Consider the following 19167-nt stretch of genomic DNA (forward strand, 5'->3'; position numbering starts at 1 on the left):
TTTCACGTTATACTAAACACAGAAAAGTAAATTCCTTGCTTCATCTTTTTTGGCCCTATTTTCCCTCACACTATGACCTATCCTCTGGAATCAGAACAGGTGGGTGTCCGACACCCACAACTCTGTTCAGCTATTTGAGAAGGCACTGGCGCTCACACTAGCAACGCGGCCTTCTCTCAGCTTTTCCTAGGTCAGTGACGTCACTTGGCCTAGGAGCAGCTCAGCCCCATTGAAGTGAATGGTGAGCTGCGATACCAAGCACAGCCGCTATACAAGGCTTGGTGAGCTGAGAGAAGGCCATGGCGCTTCTGCCATCGTTGTCTCAAACAGCTGATTGGCAGGGGTGCCGGAACCCCACCAATCAGATACTGATGACCTTTAAAACTGATAACTATATTTAAGAAAATCCCAGGAGATCAGCCATGTCTGCTTCCTCCTCACCGACCTGTGTCTAATTGTATGATAACTGGCTGCAGCAGGAGCCCCCCCCCCCCCCCCCCTAACTTGTCTGCAGTAGAACAGAAAGGATTGCTAAACCCAGTTGGTCACCATCCAAAGATGGAGCAGATCAGCCGGATTTGTGGGGTGGAATCTGGTGCCAAAATACGCAGTGTGAATACGGCCTGGAAGGTGTAGGTGCAAAACAATAGTAAACTGGAAAAGATGCTTAACATGGACATTTTAGATGCATTGGGGGCAGTGAAAAACAGTTGAAAAGATGGACATAGCATAAACATTATTGGGGAGATTTATCAAAACTGGTGCAAAGGAAAATTGGCTTAGTTGCCCATAGCAACCAATCAGATTCCACCTTTAATTTTTCAGAGCTCCTTTGGATAACGAAAGGTGGGATCTGATTGGTTGCTATGGGCAACTAAGCCAGTTTTCCTTGACACCAGTTTTAATAAATTGTCTATGTTTTGTTTTTTTTAAATGTGATAAAATCTAATGTGATGTAAAAAAAAGTTCCAATAAAACCAGCCCATAAAAAACAAGTAGTCACAAAACTCCATCGACAGAAAAATAAAGTGATCAGGAAAAATTAGCTTTTAAAAAAAGGTTATTAAAGGGGTTCTCCCATAAGTAATGTAAAAAATGAAGATCAGACATCATATAGGACATGACAGTCTCTTTCTAACGAAGCTATAACCAGCCCTGTACCTCACATGGATCCAGAGATCTCCTCATTCATTGCTCTGCTAGATTTATATCAGCTGACAGCTCAGGGGGAGTGTCCTTTCTGCTGCAGCTAAGGGGGCGTGTCTCAGCTCTGCCTAACACAGCTCAGGAGGCAGTTGAAGGATGAAACCGAGCATGTGCGGCCATCTCAGTGAACAGGTCAAAGAAATAAGAAAAAAAAACGAATAGCAGGTGGCGCTATACAGATACATGTTATTGAATAACTCAGTGGCTATGCAAAAATTTTAATTACATGCAATTACAAAAGTATTCAAATCCAGGTACTGGTTTGTAAACTGTAGAATATTTTTTGAGGGACAACCCCTTTAAGTAGTAAAACATAAACTAAAAACTCTAAAATATTGCCTTAAATTTAATGCTACTGATCCTGGGACTAAAAAGAACACGTCGTTTTCCTCACAGAGTAAACCCAAAAAAGAAAGGTGGAAATTGAATTTTTCTGGCATTAGACACCACCATTCTTTCTCACGTTTTTCAATACATTATACAGTACATTACATGGTGCCATTAAAGAATACAACCAGCCCCGTAAAAAAAAATTGTTATGGCTCTTGGAACCCAACAACCTACCCTTTATATTGACCAAAATATTTTTTAGGAGATACAAGAACTATTACAGGTAAATTCCATTGTTTAGCACCCATATGATGATACTCACCGAGACTACCTGAAGCAAACGCAGATTGCAGTGCGGCAGCAAAGCCTGGAACCATTTGCTGGTAATAGACTGTATCGGGACAGACACAAGCTGCAGCGCCTACAGCTCCTGGCCAACTGCGGATAGGTCGAGGGAATCCAACCAGGAAGACGGGCAAAGTGAAAAGTGCCAGTAAAGGTGAGGAGAGCAGAGCAGAGAGGATAATGAAGGTCAGCACCACGGGGAAGAAGATGATGTTCACTGTGATCAGACTGCTCGTCGATTTCCGCCTTTGTTTCTTCTCCGTCCAGGACGTCAGCAGAACGGTCAATGCAAACTGCAGCTTGGAGACGAGCTGACATAGTCGGTCACGTATTATAGCAACCTGAGGAAGATGGCCATAGGTTAAGTTACACATCGACAATTCAGGATAACGATGAAAACTGGATGTAGTATCAATGATCATCAATCAGTATGGAATAGTATGAGAAAAATATATATACATATTGTAACATGGTGGCTAGCAAAGTGTTGGAGGGGGAGTATATCTCACCCAGAATGCTCATATGTGTGATTGTTTCAGCAAAGTGTAGTTTGCTGAGGCATTTTTGTTTAAAGTATTTCATGTGCCTGGATTTTTATGGAATAGTAGGTAGATTGGTATAGGTACCTGTAATTCCCTCCCACTCCAGTACACATTATCCCCTAGCCTGAAATGAACCCAGGTGCAGTTGCTGGGCTCATTACTGTGGAGATAACACAGGGCTGAGAGCCTCATTCAGGGTCAGTTCCTGGAAACTGCATGACCTACAGGCTGTGCAAAGACTGATCCCCTTGTGTTTGGATTTTGAAGTACATAGCTCAGGTAACCTTATGTAAAGTTACTGCCTAGAAGGGCAAAGTGTTTTTATCTGGTATCTATGTTCCTGCGAACTTGTTCCAAAGTTATGCATAACTTTGGCTGCTGTTTAGACTGTTTCCTGGCCTCGGTGAGATAAGAACCGATAATTTTCTGTGTCAGCGGCAGCTAGTGCTCACTGACACTGTTTTACTTAGTGTGGCTGTAAAGCCAATCCGGGCCAGTTCTTATTGGGAGCAGCCAAAGAGCAGGGTGGGTGGCTGTTCCCTACGTCCAGGCCAGGTTCTGGGCTGGGTGTGGTATGTTCCTCCAAGTGAGAGTGGAGCTCTGTGTTTTGGGAGCTGAGGAGTTCTGCCATACTGCAAGGCTGAGAGCCACATGAGAGCTGCCAGCTGGAAGCCAGGCGCCCTAAAGCCGGCTGTGGACCGCCAGGTGACGTGTTTTTTGAGTTCTGCGGACTTTTGCTGTGTGAATTAACACGAGGATTCCTGCGGTGTGAATTAACACGAGGATTCCTGCGGTGTGAATTAACACGAGGATTCCTGCGGTGTGAATTAACACGAGGATTCCTGCGGTGTGAATTAACACAAGGATTCCTGCGGTGTGAATTAACACAAGGATTCCTGCGGTGTGAATTAACACCAGGGCCCTGCCAAGTATTGTGTTTCTTTTCTGCCTTTTTGTGTGAATAAACACTGACTTTTGCTTTTCATCCGTGGTTTTGCCTCTGTATTGCGTCCGCTTACCCTGCCTACCAGAGTAAATCCCTACAATATATATAGTTAAAGAACAAAATGGCGGCACTGGCTAAAAAGAAAAAGTACGGGTGCACGTCCCAAGGGGAATGGACTTCCTACCCCGATAAATGGATCCAGAAAAAAGAGCGGCACTCCGATAGATAAAAGCAAGTGAACCCTTTATTCACCCAGGTGGTGCAACGTTTCGGCTCCAAACATGAGCCTTCTTCAAGCAAAGATACAACTCAAATGATGGCAATTATATAAGGGAATCAATCTACATACAAGTCATGTGATCACACTCCACCCAGTGGGTGTGTTACAAACTGTGACAATAATATGATGAAAAAAATACAGTGACACGTCATCTATGTGTTATCTTGCCCGTGTAATCTGCTCTATGTAGGTGAAACGACGACTGAGCTAAAGACCCGCCTCAATAATCACTGCTTGAGTATCCGGAAAAAACGGTTGGATTTACCGGTATCCAAGCACTTTACTGAGGCTAAGCACAAGGAAGGTGATCTGAGGTGTTGGATCCTTGATCACATACCTCAACCCAGACGAGGTGGTGACAGGTCCCGGATACTTAAACGTAGAGAACTCACCTGGATCCATAAGTTGGACAGCTTGAAACCTAATGGCTTAAACGTTGAGTACAATTTTGGGGATGTCTTGTGAGGGTTGGTTTGCCTCCTGTGTCAGGCTGGATGTAATTCAGCGAATTGTGTACACACTCAGAGTTATATAGCTCAACTTTTTCTTGCTTTAACATTTTTTTTCTCTCTTTTATAGATCACCCATTCTCAGCACCAAGGGGGATGGAATGTACGCAGTATACCACAGGAGGGGGTCATTCTAATACACACTATGTATCTTGCTTATATATATTATTGCATTTTTTACATCTCATTTTGCTTGGTATGGCGGGCACCACAGGACTGGTCTTTTTTGGTATAACAGCCCTGATGGAGCAATTTTTTAATACCATATAATGACTTATCCGTACTCTGTGGCATCTATGTACCTACAAGAGGAGATCCCTCTCGGGTAAGACGGCGGCTGGATACCCTTGGCGATACCCCTGCAGATACTGCGGGTTCCGTGGTTGCGGTGGGTTTCTGCCTGGGTTGGGTATGTGGACACCCTGATCATAGGGGTGTTCACTGCCTTGTCAAGCTGCTAATACCCGATTTAGTAGTAGGTTGGATGCGGTACACCGAGTTATGATTTATGGGCACTTTTCCAGTCACCAAAATGGCGCTCTGAGTAAGGTCTCTCACCGGGCATGCGCCAGGAGGAATACATCGAGGCTGAACAGAATGACGTCTGGGTGACGTATGAGCGCCGGCCTATTCTGATGACGCTCAGCCGTTCCCCGTTCGTCCTCAGTCTCCGATTGGTGCTGCGCCACGCCTGCGCAATGAGATGTCTACAACGCCGAAACAGCGGCATTGAATGAGCCTCCCTGCTGATCGGGTATGTCTGCGATATCACTTCTCTGATCCTCCCCCCGCATGACACATAACTATTTTGATATATCATCCGATCAAGTTTTTTGTATCTGATTGATATACACTTTGCACTATCTTTGGATATACATGGCATGCATGGTCTCTTGCCTTATGATATGTATTTTTATCAATGTCACTATGTGTCACTGTATTTTTTTCATCATATTATTGTCACAATTTGTAACACACCCACTGGGTGGAGTGTGATCACATGACTTGTATGTAGATTGATTCCCTTATATAATTGCCATCATTTGAGTTGTATCTTTGCTTGAAGAAGGCTCATGTTTGGAGCCGAAACGTTGCACCACCTGGGTGAATAAAGGGTTCACTTGCTTTTATCTATCGGTGTGCCGCTCTTTTTTCTGGATATATATATATATACACACATTTTTCTTTTTTTGCAAACTCCAGGTCTGGGTGATCAGCTAGAGCAGTGTTTCCCAATGAGGGTTCTTCAGGCCTGTACCAAAAACACCTCTTTCAGCTAACCTGTAAAGACACGCTATGCAGTACATACCCATCCGTCACTCCACCAATTCTGCGATGGTGTGTAGAATCACGGGACCCCATAACTGGATGTGCTCCTGTGTCTTCCTGTTCAGCTGCATAATGAGATGAACAGGAAGAAAGAGGAGCACATCCGGTTGCAATGTCAGAGGAAGCGCCGATGGCTATTAAAGCTGTTATGTGATCCCAGGCGCAATCGGCGCAGAGACAGGAGGGTAAATACTGCTCAAAATGTCTTCTCTCCATAGGTTAGCTGAAAGAGATGTCTTAGGTACAGACCTGGATAATCTCTTTGAGGCTGGGTGCACATATATCAGTTGTGTTCAGCCAGTTTTTTTTAGACTGGAACTGGAAGCCGGACAGTTGACGTTCATAGCCTGAAAGCGCCAGATAGAAAAAACACTGCAAGCTAGGTTTTTCGGTCTGGTGCTACAAGACATCTGGCATCTAAAGTGATGCGCTGGATGCCACGAACGATCCAACAGAAAACAAAAATACCAGTTCTGGCATCAGAACTTCTGATTGTTACTGTCCCCCAGCAGTTCTATAATTGGCAGGACGAGCGTACATGTTGCTTTCAGCTTTCTGTACAGCCTGTTTCTCTCTCTGTGCAGTGAACACATGCATGTGCGGTTCGTCATGCTCACTGCACTGAGATGGCATGCTGAATATCACCCAGCTGGACCTTCACTGCAAACTGCTAGTAATTCATTTCTAGCTTCTAGCAGGAATAATAGAGGTAAGGCACAACATAGAGTCATAAGAATAGATGCCCCAGAATTGTTACTACATGGGAATGTAAGTAGATACCAAAACAGACATGTCAGGAGAGGTGACAGATCCACTTTAAGACCCGTGCACAAGACTAATCTGTTGCCATACAGTTTCCTTGGCATCTGTACCACTCACGGTTCTATCAGCATCCTTCCATGCCCTATGTAGGATCAGACAGGAGAGTGAAGTGTTACAATGTGTTACACCCCACATACCAGCTATGGCTTGCAAACTCACCAAAATTAGTCGTATGCCAGTATCCAGCCCGACGTTCCACCACACATTTGTGTTAAACACCAACAGTTGTACAATAGACACAACGACCATCTCAAGCATGGCATTCTCTGTATTCTGCCAGATCTGAAAGAAAGCAGGACGAGGATAACTGTGTCAGCAGGAGCAACCAGCACCATCTTCTGCACTTACAAAATCCAAAGCCTGTAGCTCAATCCATTCATTCAGGGGCAACAAAAACATCTTTGATGGCCAGATAATTTGCTACAGTGTGTCAGTGCAGGTAAAATGTATCAAGACAGGTCCTCTTTAAAGTGACAATATCATGAGACTTTAGAGTTTTAAATGGTCACAGAGCGGCCAGGACCAGGTACTATCAGCAGCTCAACAAACCCACCAGTCAGCATGGTTGAATCAAAATGATACATTACCATCCTGTAAGCCCTTGTGAAGCCAATGCAGACTGACACCGAGTGCAGGTTATACAGTGATGTGTCCAAAGAGAGGTAAGCTACCATTGCAAAAGGGGAGACTGAAATAAAGTAAAATAAAAATTCAATTAATACATTGGAAATAAATTTTAATAGAAAGCAATGTTTTAGGAAAGTGCTAGACAACAAAAGCGATCATATTCTGCTTTTAATTTAATTAGAAATAATGAAGATCTGCACACCCCCAAAGCTTTATTTATGGCAGATTTAGGGCACTTTCACACTAGCGTTATTCTTTTCCGGCATTGAGTTCCGTCCTAGGGGCTCAATACCGGAAAACAACTGATCAGGTATATCCCCATGCATTCTGAATGGAGAGCAATCTGTTCAGGATGCATCAGGATGTCTTCAGTTCAGTCAATCTTACGGGATGCTGCAGTATTTTCTCCGTCCAAAATTCCGGAACACTTGCCGGAATGCCGGATCCGGTTCCGGTGTTTCAATGCATTTGTTAGACGGATCCGGATCCATCTACAAATGCTATCTGTTTGCACACAGATTTCCGGTTAAGGCAGGCAGTTCCAGCGACGAAACTGCCTGCCGGATCTTCACAACGCAAGTGTGAAAGTAGCCTTACACTGAAGTAGCATTATCTGTTTGTCATAAGTGGCAAGAAAGTACCCAGCGCATATATCATCTATAGGCCCCCATTCAACAGAGGCCAAAATAGTGGCCTTTTTTGTCCCCATTGCTATATCGTTTATGCTGTACGGGACAGAGCAATCCATATCCAGTGAAAAACGTATTCTGGGTGGCATACATTTTGGGGGTCATATATCAACCAATATACGCCACTTACCTACATTAGGCGCAGATTTAGTTTTAAAGATGTCTTGCAACTTTTCCCTTTCTTTACGCTGGTCACGCCAGTGCCGAAAAAAGGGGGCGTGATGTGGGTGTGTAAGGACAGGCCAGTCTCATTTATCCTTTTCTATACCAATATTTGGCATAGAAAATGGCTTAAATCAGGGATGCCCAACCTGTGGCCCTCCAGCTGTTGAAAAACCCTGCTGTAGGCTGTCAGAGCATGCTGGGAGTTGTAGTTCTGAAACAGCTGGAGGGCCGCAGGATGGACATCCCTGGCTTAAATATACACTAGCAAGGAGGCTGGCGTACGTTTAAGCATGTTGTACGCCGCCAGAACATGCCCCTAAGTTATGCAGAGGTCGGTGCCTCTACATAACTTAGGCGCATTCACCACCAGAGCAGGGGTATTAAGACCGGCGTATGAATCGCCGGTATTGATAAATAACCTCATTTATTTTTAACATGTCAGCCCAGGGGTGATGGCTGGCACTGTATGCCTATACACTGGTATCCATAGGAGGCATCTCCATAATTGCCAGTATATCCTGGGACCTTTAAACAGGGCCCCCGATACAGCACAACCCTGCCGCCATGACCACCTCAAAAAGCCTATAAATCACAGCAATTCAATTATCGTGGACTTGTGGATTGGGTGTAGGCTTATTTTGGACCTTGTTCAGACTGGTGTTAAAGGACTCATGCACGTGACCGTATCTATTTTGCGTATTCGCAAAACACGGATACCAGCTGAGTGCATGCCACCATTTCTTTTTTAACTCTTGAAGAAATGTGCTGTCCTTGTCCGCAAAACAGACAAGAATAGGAAATGTTCTATCCTTTTTTGCGGGGCAGCGGAACAAACATACACAGTGAAACTAATGGGTCTGCATCAGATCTGTAAAAAATGCATATCGAATACAGACCTAACAAATGGTTGTGTGCATGAGCACTTAATCCCATAAATCGCCAATTTTGGGGTACATTTGCCCAAAGCTCACTGCCTTCCATGCATACTTTGTGGGCAACTCTCCGATCTATTGCCAATCATGCCTCCCTCTGGATGTGTACATCGGCAAATCCTCCCAATGTACACCTCCAGCACAAACTAAAAATGCAGTGCGAAAGCCCCCTACTTCCAAGAGATCCGCTGCAAACCTTTTCCAGGCTGCTGTAAGCGCTAGGCATGATAGCATGGCAGCCCAGGAACAATGCCAAGAGACACCCAGGAGTTGTGTACGAAAAAACCTGGCAACCACTACAGTTGGCGCATTGCCTTGAAGAAGACATCAGAGGATCTCTAATATGGCACCATGCAAGAATTTTTGGTGGCACATAGATCACCTAGAATTATGGCACAAAAAAAAAAGCAAATCCTGCCACCAATGCGATTTTCTTTCTACCACTTACCCAGCATGAGCAAAATTCTCCTCACAAGAGCTGCTTTTTGTAATCGGCTTTGTTTTTTCATGAAGACGTTTAGCATCCGGATGTCATTTTGGAAAAAGGGATTCCTGACAATCCCCAATATATAAGCACCTTGAATTTCTTTGAGAATCCATAAAAAAGCTAAAAGTATAATAAGACAATATCCGACAATGGCCTGAGGACTCTGTAAGGAGAAGTTGGAATAACAGTAGTGATGTAACAAGCTGGACTCCAGCAGAACCAACAGAAGAATGACGCAGTACATCACGGGTTCCTTCCAGGTCATCCTCCAGAAGAAGGGATCACAGTTATTTGTGGATTTCCTCACATGATGTTTGAGAACAAGTCCAATCTCGGTTAAATTGAGACTGAGAATAAAACCAAGTCCAGCAATGAACAGAACCAGGCCGATGGAGTTTGGAATGAAATACGCTGATACGGTTGTCCCAACTGATATCACAAACATGACCAGCAACCTGCAAAAATACAGAATATAGCTAAACTGGAGACTGCAAAACAATGAAGTAAAAAATACAATATATTCAGCAGAGATCTGAGGTGCAATACAGGAGATCATGCTGTTGCTCAAAGTGACCTGCTACCGGTAAAGTGTGACATCCACCATGGGACAGTGTCCTGCCACACATTAAAGGGCATCTGTCAGCAGATCTGTCCCTATGACCCTGGCTGACCTGTTACATGTGCGCTTGGCAGCTGAAGGCATCTGTGTTGAACCCATGTTCATATTTGCCCGGTTTTAATGCATGCAAATGAGCCTCTAGGAGCAACGGGGGCATTGCCGCTGCACCTAGAGGCTCCGCTCTCTCCGCAACTGCTCCGCCCTCTGCACTTTGATTGACAGGACCGGACAGGCTTGATGATTATTTCACTTCCTGGCCCTGGCAATCAAAGTGTAGAGGGCGCAGTGGCCTGAACATATTATGGCTGTGCCTAACATACACATGACTGATGAGGGCGTGTGAAGGACTCCCAAATGAGTATAAAATAAAGAGGCTGTCCGGCCTCGGAGCAGACAACCCCTTAAATCCTAATCTGTGCCCAGGAACATAAAAAACAAAACACTTCGCCTGTCCCCGGTCTCGCTGTTGGTCAATTCACAGCCGTTTCTGGTCCGTATAGGACCAGAAAGTGGCTTGGTCTCATGACAGCTGCAGCCGATCACAGGCCTTAGCAGTCATAGTGGCTTCCTGGCCTTCAGGGGACCTTAAGCAGCTTGGAATGGAGCTGCGGTGGGACCATGTACAGATGAATAAAGGTTTTTATGTTATGGGGCACGGGTTAGGACCCCAGGGGATGTCAGCTCCAAGGTCAGACAACACCTTTAAAAGTCTCATCTTTTTTGTCATTTATCATTCATGACAACTCAAAAGAGGCTCATCCGAAAAAATAAAATTTGTCTACGATTAATTATTGTATAGCAAACAAAAATAAAGAATTTTGATTCCTGAATATTACATACCTTAAGTTACTGGACATTGGTGACCCTCCCAATATAAATTCCAGTATCTGCTCCATTCCCCAAAGAACAAGGGCATCAAGAGGTGGTAGGATACCCAGAGCCCAAAGAAAGGGCAGAAACAAAAAGACGACGTGTAGGACTTTGTTGGCCAAAACTAAAGCTGGAACGGTTGTGATAAATCTGCAAAGAGAAAGTATTTCACAAGTCATCATCTTGGAGGTGCAAGATCAGAACCACAAAACGTCAAATGTATGGCGAGGTTCACAGGGGGAGGTAACCAGTTGGGGGGGTGTACCTTCACAGTCTCACTCTATCCAATCAGTGCTGCCCTTTTCAGACTGTGCAGGGACACACCCCCAACTGGTTACCACCCCTTTTTACCCTTGCTGCAGACTGCTAGCAATTCATTCATAACTTCTAAGCAGGAATAATACAGGACTGGCACAACATACAGACATAAGAATAGATGCTCCAGAATTGGTTTTACATGTGGAATACATAAAGCTATTAAAACAGACATGTCAGGAGTGGTGACAGCTCCTCTTTAACCCTGCTACGGTAGACAAGGAAAGTTTCCAGCATCAGATACAAAGATAAAATCCACTTTTTTTGAATGGATACTTAATAAACTTGGATTTTATCTTTATATCTGATGCTGGAAACCTTTCCAGTCTATCCTGGGACCCGGCACCAGCATCCGCCATGCATCCACACTACTAAGTGACACGTGCACTGAACCTTCATTCATGTCGGTGAGCTGATACTATTTTTCTTTTTATTATTTAATGGGGTCGTGCACAGCTTTAATGTTGATGACCTATCCTCAGGACATGTCATTAGTATCAGATCGGCAAGGGTCCAACCCGCGGCACCCCCACCAATCAGCTGTTTGAAGAGCTGTGAGCGCTACTTCCTCTTCTAAATTACTTGCTCGTCATCTCACTTGTTGAGGCGGCACAGTGACCCGCAGTTGTCCTGGAAATAGGTTTATCAATATTATACCAGAGACAACCCCTTTAACTCTGATACATTAGCTTTGCTTCACCAGTCTTCAGTTTTACTCTGCAACATCAACACCGCTACACTGTTCTGCAGTTTAACCCTGCTACATTGGTCTTCAGTTTACTCGGCAATATCAACTCTGCTACAGCGGTCTTCATTTCAACTAAGTTGAATTTAAACTGCCGCTCTGCTGCCTCGTGCATACAGCTCCACTACACCGGGCTGTCTGCTCTTCTACAATGGATCTCCAGCTTTTCTACACTGCCTCCCCAACTCTGCTACACCAGTGCCACCTATCCATACTGCTCAAGATCTGCTCTTCAAGATGATATGGCATCCCTTTATGAGACGGGAATGTCAGTGTCATCAGACAGTGATGCTTTTTTATAGTGGTATAAGGCTAATAAAAGCTTTCTTGCCATCAATCACTGGAGGAGATGTGACAACTGTCAGACAACATCAGTTTCTTCTCCCAATGTGCCACTTACTCAGCATTTTCCGAAGGAACTTAAATGTGGATAGGAGATAACTACTTAGATCAATGGGGGTCCCACCGCTGGGATCCCAAACAATCATGAGAAAAGGGACCCCGTACCCCCCTGCAATGAACGGAGCCGCTGGAGTACAGTGCTCGACAATCTCTGGAATTCCCATAGAAATGAATGGAGCAGTCACACGCATGTGCGACCGTCCGCTCCGTTCATTTCAAGGGGGCTGCACGGGGTACAGGGCCTCCTTCCTTGTACAGAATCTGCTCCACCTGCACACTTATTAAAGGGAATCTGTCACCAGTTTTATGCTCCCCCAACTAAGGCCAGCACAAAACAGTGACAGATCCCCTTAGCAAATTGCAGTCACTTTCTTTAACTGCCTCGGCTGTTTTGCTAAATTCTTGTACTGAACAGCCCCAGCGCATATTCACGAGCTCCTGAAAATGGCAGGAGGGCTGGGAGATCATGCATATGAGGCTCGTTAGCATGCGCTGGAGCTATCAGAACTTGGGATACTGATCACAGATTTCCCCTAAAGGGGTATTCCCATCTTGGCCTTTCAAAGTAGGTGCCAGCCGGGGTGGCTGGAGTTATGGAAACATCTAAGCTGGCCACTTCGCAGTCACAACAACTCTCATAGCAGTGAATCTGCTATCTGCATAGCTCACATTCACTGCAAAAGGATTTACGGAAACAGCATAGCGCAGGCTGCTGAGCCGTTTCCGTAACTCGGCCTGGCCGGCGCATACTGTGGTTCTTCCCATATCGGCCATGAAAGGCAGAGATGGGAATAAACCTTTAATAATGTCACCATGTCATGACAGTTGTGCTTCCACAGTCTTTCTTCTCATAGACTGTCTAATGCAGGAAAGGGACACACGTTGACAGTAAAATTTACCTGTATGCAAGATCAACAGCAATAAAAGCAAATATATAGACCGGTCTCAGAAGGGGGGTGATTTCATAAGTGTCTTGTGCATGAAAAGTAGCCGTCTCGGTGGCTGAATTGATGATTAAAGAATATTCTCCTATGCAAACCGTTACCCAGCCGAAAATAAAGATCATGACTGTTGCTCCCGTGTTTCCATACAGCAAACCGATCCTATACGGCATCAAGTACCATGTCCCCAGTCCACACAGAAGTCCAGCAAGGATAGAATGAAATATCAGGTTTGCTATAAACTTCTTGCCCGGTATTATGAATTTCACAGTCTCTGTGCCAAGGCAGCTGGAAAAGTCAAAGTCATCTTCATCTGTGAGGGCGTTTTGGTTCTGAAGTCTTTCTACGGTGGAAGTCTTCCTGCGGGCGTAGCGATTCAAAAGCTGAACGACAAAGGAGGCGATGAGCATCAGTCCTGCCGAGAGCGTGGCGGCATAGTAATCCTCTAAGATGTTGACTTCGTACAGCACAGTGCCCACACCGCCCAGGACCCATGGTGTCAGAAACAAGATTACTTGGTTGATGTATATGTAAGGAGGGGCACTGTAACCCAACTTAAATCGAGGACCGCCAAGGACCGTTTGGGGAAAACGTTTCCAGAAGAATTCCTGCTTGTAATCATTTAGTAAAGGAACATCAGGACCCATTCTTCTTAATCACAGCTTTGGGTTTGGTTTCATTTTTTACGTGGTGAAATGGTATTATCTAAAAGACAACAAAAACACTGTGAAATATCCACTGGGCAATAAGTGGCAAACATCGCACTTATCATATTGCTTTAACCACACAATTAAAAGGGCTGTCCAGGTAAAGAAAATAATGATTTATCCTCAGTATAGGTCATCATTATCACATCAGCGGGGATCCTGGCCCCCCTGCCAATCAGCTGTTACAGGGAGCCACAGGGCGCACGCCCTGACACTTCTCCAAGCACAGCACTGTATATTGTATAGAGGTTGTGCTTGGCATTACAGCTCAGCCCCATTCACTTCAATAGGGCTAAGCTACAACTAGGCCACGTGACAGATGTGCGGTGATGTCACATGGCCTAGGAAGAGGCCGCAGCGCTCCCAGAGCAGGGGTCCGATGTCCAGAGGAGAGGTCATCAATATAATTTACCAGATAACCCCTTTAAAGAAAACTAGAAAACTGGAAGGGGGAGACGGGCAGGCTTCTGGTGAGATGCTCACTGTTTGCTGAAATGAAGGGAGAGAGGCACTGGGTTGCGTGCTGCGCCCCTGTATTTAGCTCCGCTCAAAGACGCAAGCAGAGTATTGTATGCAGTGGCCGCAGCATTGACATTTGTGACTGGGTCCTCCGGGGAGGACTGAGAACTTAAAGTGGCCCTGGAAAAAAAAAAATACTAAAAGTGGTCCCATGTTGTAGGCAGGTCCAACTTGACAGAAGACAGGCAAAGACACGCAAGTAGGTAGTGCCAGCAGCAATAACATAGTGCAGCACAAAATACCGCCCCAGCAGAACCAAATATCACAGTGCAGAACAAAATACTGCAGCCCTCACCACATTATCCAACTGTATTCTGTTCTGAGGACGGTGATACTGTTGAGCTCAGGAGGGCACCTATACTTGATGCTCCGAGCATTAGATCATTATGTACCCGACCGGCAGCCATGAGGAGGGCTTGGGAGGCCCCCTGTGCATCAGTGCACCGTGAAATTTCCCTTTACGCTGGGTTCACACCGGAGCGTTCTGAAAGGAGCGCTCTGTATGCGCGATTGTACGGGCGTTTACAATCGCGCATACAGAGACAAGCAAACACACATTGTCGCGCGTTCCCGAAAGTCTATGTACGGGAACGCGCGACAAACGCCCGAAAAAACGCTCATGTACTTGTTTGAGCGTCGGGCGTTTTACAGCGCGATCGTACGCGCTGTAAAACGCCCAGGTGAGAACCATTCCCATAGGGAAGCATTGGTTTCTCCTTGTTGAGCGTTTTACAGCGCGTAGGAACGCGCTGTAAAACGCTCAGGTGTGAACTGAGGGTTAGGGTTTGTGGCCAGTCCTCAGCTGGGGTTCACATCATCCATGTGAGTGCAGTACAATATACCCGCAATCACATAGGAACTGACTGTATCATAAATCACTATGATTCAGTCCTTTCTGGATAGGGGAGCCATGTTTCCCAGGTCAAGAACAGTCTTATGACTAACTCTACCATTCACACTGCGCTATATATAAAATGCATATATGCAATTGCGGACAAGAATAGGACATGCTCTATATTTGTGGAGGGGCCACGGTGTGTGCTGTCCAAAACTTTTGCAGAAATAAATAGGTTCAGTAATTGTGGGTCCACATCTGTTCTGCAATTTTGCGAAACGGGTGTGGACCCATTTATTTGATCGTGCCACAAAAGATACGGACAGCACACCGTGTTCTGTCTGCATCCGTATGTCCACTCCCCGCAAAAAATATAGAGCATGTCCTATTCTTGTCCGCAATAGCGGACAAGAATAGGCATGCTCTATATAGTGCTGACCGCAAAACACTTAGGGTCATGTGAATGCACCCTTAGAGGAAATCATCTCCTTTATCAGATACCATATGAGGCCCCCTATTAAATGTCATCAATAAAACTGTGCACCCACCCTGTGATTCTCCTTTCTCCTTATCCATACCTTACCTAGCCCCTATGCTCCAAATCATCGCAGAAGTTAAATATACTAAATGTTCTTTTCATTGCTTGGATTATTTCCAAGCAGCCATAACAAGTTATCATGGCAAATCTACAGTCAGATGCAGCAGGTAAGGAAATCCCCAGCCGGGGGAGCGCCAGATCCCACGGGGAGATCTCAGACTTATAAACACAAAACTGACTTGGTCTTCACTGTACCTGCCAAACAAATGGATTCGCTTCCCTCGTTTGCATCACAAGGTTTGGAGTTCCTGTTATTAGAGGAAAGATTACAAAGTATCAGTAAATCAATCACATTAAATAACAAAAAAGACAAAGAGAAATAAACATCAGCAAAGAATAAACAAGGAGCAAAGATTAGATACATGTAGATACCGGACGCTCACCCTCTCCTCACTATTAGGTGTCATTATCTACACACTTTTTCTTTTCTCCACATGGGCAAATTTTCAAGATGAAACATTTGTCTCTTGTTGTGTTCCCTTAGTAATGTAAACTCAACACCTAGCAACCCCAAACACTGTCACGGCACACCAGCCCATTCAGGTGACAGGTCTGGATAAACCTCCGGACAAAGTTAACCAACCCTTTAAAAGGGTTGTCTTACTTCAGCAGGTTAATACAAGGCACTTACTAATGTATTGTGATTGTCCATATTGCTTCCTTTGCTGGCTGGATTCATTTTTCCATCACATTATACACGGCTCGTATCCAGGGGTTATGACCAGTGATGGCCAGTTCGCATTGTTCGCCCGTGAACACATGCGGGCTGCCATTATTTCTCACAAGTCCGGCGAGGCGCAGGTAAGCCCTTACCTGTGCCTGTGGCGGGAGCCGGTCTGAAATCAAATGCGGTCAGCGGGAGCAGGCAGTTCCGAGAACAGCCCGATGAAGGCCCCCGGTGGCTGTTCTCGGAACTGCCTGCTCCCGGTGACCGCATTTGATTTCAGACCGGCTCGCGCACAGGCACAGGTAACGACTTACCTGCGCCTCACCGGACTTGTGAGAAAAGATGGCAGCCCGCATGTGTTCGCGGGCGAACAATGCGAACTGGCCATCACTGGCCTGACGATGCGGAGCCAAATGGATCCGTCCTGACTTACAATGTAAGTCAATGGGGGCGGATCCGTTTTCACTGACACAATATGGTGCAATTGAAAACGGATCCGCCTCCCATTGACTTTCAGTGTAAGTCAAAACGGATCCGTTTGCATTATCATGAACAAAAAAAATATATAAAAACTATTTTTGTTTTGTTTTGTTTATGGTAATGCAAACTGATCTGTTCTGAACGGATCTAAGCGTTTGCATTATAGGTGCGGATCCGTCTGTGCAGATACCAGACGGATCCGCACCTAACGCAGGTGTGAAAGTAGCCTTTTAGTGACGTGAGACAACCCCTTTAATAACCAAGGTAATTTTGTCTTTAGGACCACACCATGACTTTTTTTTCCCCACTTTTAGGCTACATGCACACTTCAATGCTGTCCGCATCCGCTGCTCCGTTCCGTGGTCCGCAAAAAAATATATAACCTGTCCTTTTCTTGTCCATTTTGCGGACATAAATAGGCAGTTATATTAATGTCTGTCCGTGCCGTTCCGCAAATTGCGGAACGCACACGGACGCCACCCGTGTTTTGTGGACCGCAAAACACACAACGGTCGTGTGCATGAGGCCTTAGGCTGCTTTCAAATGGCCATGTATGGTCCGTGAAATGCAGCCCGCGTGACATCCCGGGCCCACTGAGGCTTATCTGACTCAAAATCACTGCGGCGAGTTCACAAGCCGCGGTCGGTACAGAAATTGCGGCTGTCACACGGGCTGCATTTCACAGACCGCACATGGCAATTTAAAAGCAGCCTTAGGGCTCATGCACACGGCCGTTGGTCGGTCATTCCGTGCAATTTGCGGTCCCCAATGCACGGGCAACATCCATGCAGATTCCGCAGACGGATCCAGTCTTATTGAACTTGAATGGGTCTGAGATTTGTTTGCGGTGCGGAGGCACGGAGAGAAACCCCACGGTAGCACTCCATAGTGCTTCCGTGGCTCCGTTCCGTACCTTCTGGATTGCGGGCCACAATACGGGCACGGACGGCCTTTAGGCTAGGTCTACACGACAACATTTGTCGTGCGACATTTTGTTGCACTAATGTCGCGCAACAATTTTTAGAATGGTAGTCTATGGTGTCGCACTGCAACATGCGACATGCTGCGACTGTGACGCGACAGTCGCAAAAAACCCATTTGAGATGGATTTTTCTGCGACTGTCGCGTCGCAGTCGCAGCATGTCGCAGTGCGACACCATGGACTACCATTATAAAAATTGTCGCGCGACATTGGTGCAACAAATGTTGCAGTGTAGTTGCGACAAATGTCGCCGTGTAGACCTAGCCTTAGAGTATGTTTGCACAGTGAATTTTGCTGTGCTAGAATTTCGTCGGCAGCTGCACGGTTTCCAGCAAACTGCGACCGCATCAAGAAAGGACACAGTCTGTGGATGCGGTGGCAGGTGTCCATTTGCTATGTAGCTCCATTCAACAGGGTGAGGGTCCATTCACACGTCCGCAAAAGGGTCCGCAGCCGTTCCGCAATTTTGCGGAACCATGCGGACCCATTCATTCTCTATGGGCCCGGACATGAAGCAGAGAGCACACTATGTGCTCTCCGCATTTGCGGAGCGCGGCACCGAACTTCCGGGTTTCGGCCCCGAACTTCCGGTCCGCAGCTCCGCAAAAGATAGAACATGTCCTATTCTTGTCCGCAGCTGCGGACAAGAATAGGCATTTCTATAGGGGGTGCCGACCGGGTGTGTTGCGGATCCGCAACACACCACGGAGGTGTGAATGACCCTTAAACCGCGAGCGAGTCTGCAGTGTTCAAAGTAAAAAAAAAAAAAAAAAGCTGCGTTTTCTGCAGAGGAATATGCGGCAGATTTTGCAGAGGCAAAATCCGTGTTAACATACCACTACTTCTCATAACTTTTATGCCAGTAGCCAAACACCATAAGGGCTCATGCACACGACCTTATGTTTGGTCCGCATCCGATCTGCATTTTTTATGGGTTCAGATGCGGACCCGCTCATTTCAATGGGGCTGCAAAAGATGCGGACAGCAAACCGTGTGCTATCCGCATCCATATGTCCATTCTGCTGCCCCGCAAGAATAGGCATTTGAAACATTCTGAGAGACCTGCAGAAAGGAAAATGCAGGATGCCCGCGGCCGGTGTCCGTGTTTTGCAGATCCATGATTTGTGGACCGCAAAAACGGATATGGCCGTGTGCATGAGGCCTAAATATGTTGTTCAAGGTCTCATGCACACGACCGTTGTTTTATTCCATGTCCGTTTTTCCGTTTTTTGTGATTTTCTGCGGACCCATTGACTTTTAATGGGTCCGTTGAAAACT

General features: G+C 45.8%; 1 protein-coding gene across 2 annotated transcripts in view; it reads right to left on the reverse strand.

Moving 5' to 3' along the window:
* Positions 1-19167, reverse strand: part of PCNX4 (pecanex 4) — a 45150-nt gene that overhangs the window by 24220 nt on the left and 1763 nt on the right. The window contains exons 2-8 of one of the 2 annotated variants that reach the window (XM_040411208.1): positions 15956-16008; positions 13060-13806; positions 10669-10848; positions 9171-9664; positions 6897-6997; positions 6469-6591; positions 1859-2222 (exon numbers count right to left, since the gene is read on the reverse strand). In XM_040411208.1, the coding sequence (XP_040267142.1) occupies positions 1859-2222; positions 6469-6591; positions 6897-6997; positions 9171-9664; positions 10669-10848; positions 13060-13748 (1951 nt within the window). In that variant the 5' untranslated portion in view covers positions 13749-13806; positions 15956-16008. Of the gene's footprint in view, positions 1-1858; positions 2223-6468; positions 6592-6896; positions 6998-9170; positions 9665-10668; positions 10849-13059; positions 13807-15955; positions 16012-19167 lie in introns of both variants that reach the window. The other variant, XM_040411207.1, reaches the window with a different exon arrangement.

Source organism: Bufo bufo, chromosome 11 (genome assembly GCF_905171765.1).
Source record: "Bufo bufo chromosome 11, aBufBuf1.1, whole genome shotgun sequence".
Taxonomy (NCBI): Eukaryota; Metazoa; Chordata; class Amphibia; order Anura; family Bufonidae; genus Bufo; species Bufo bufo.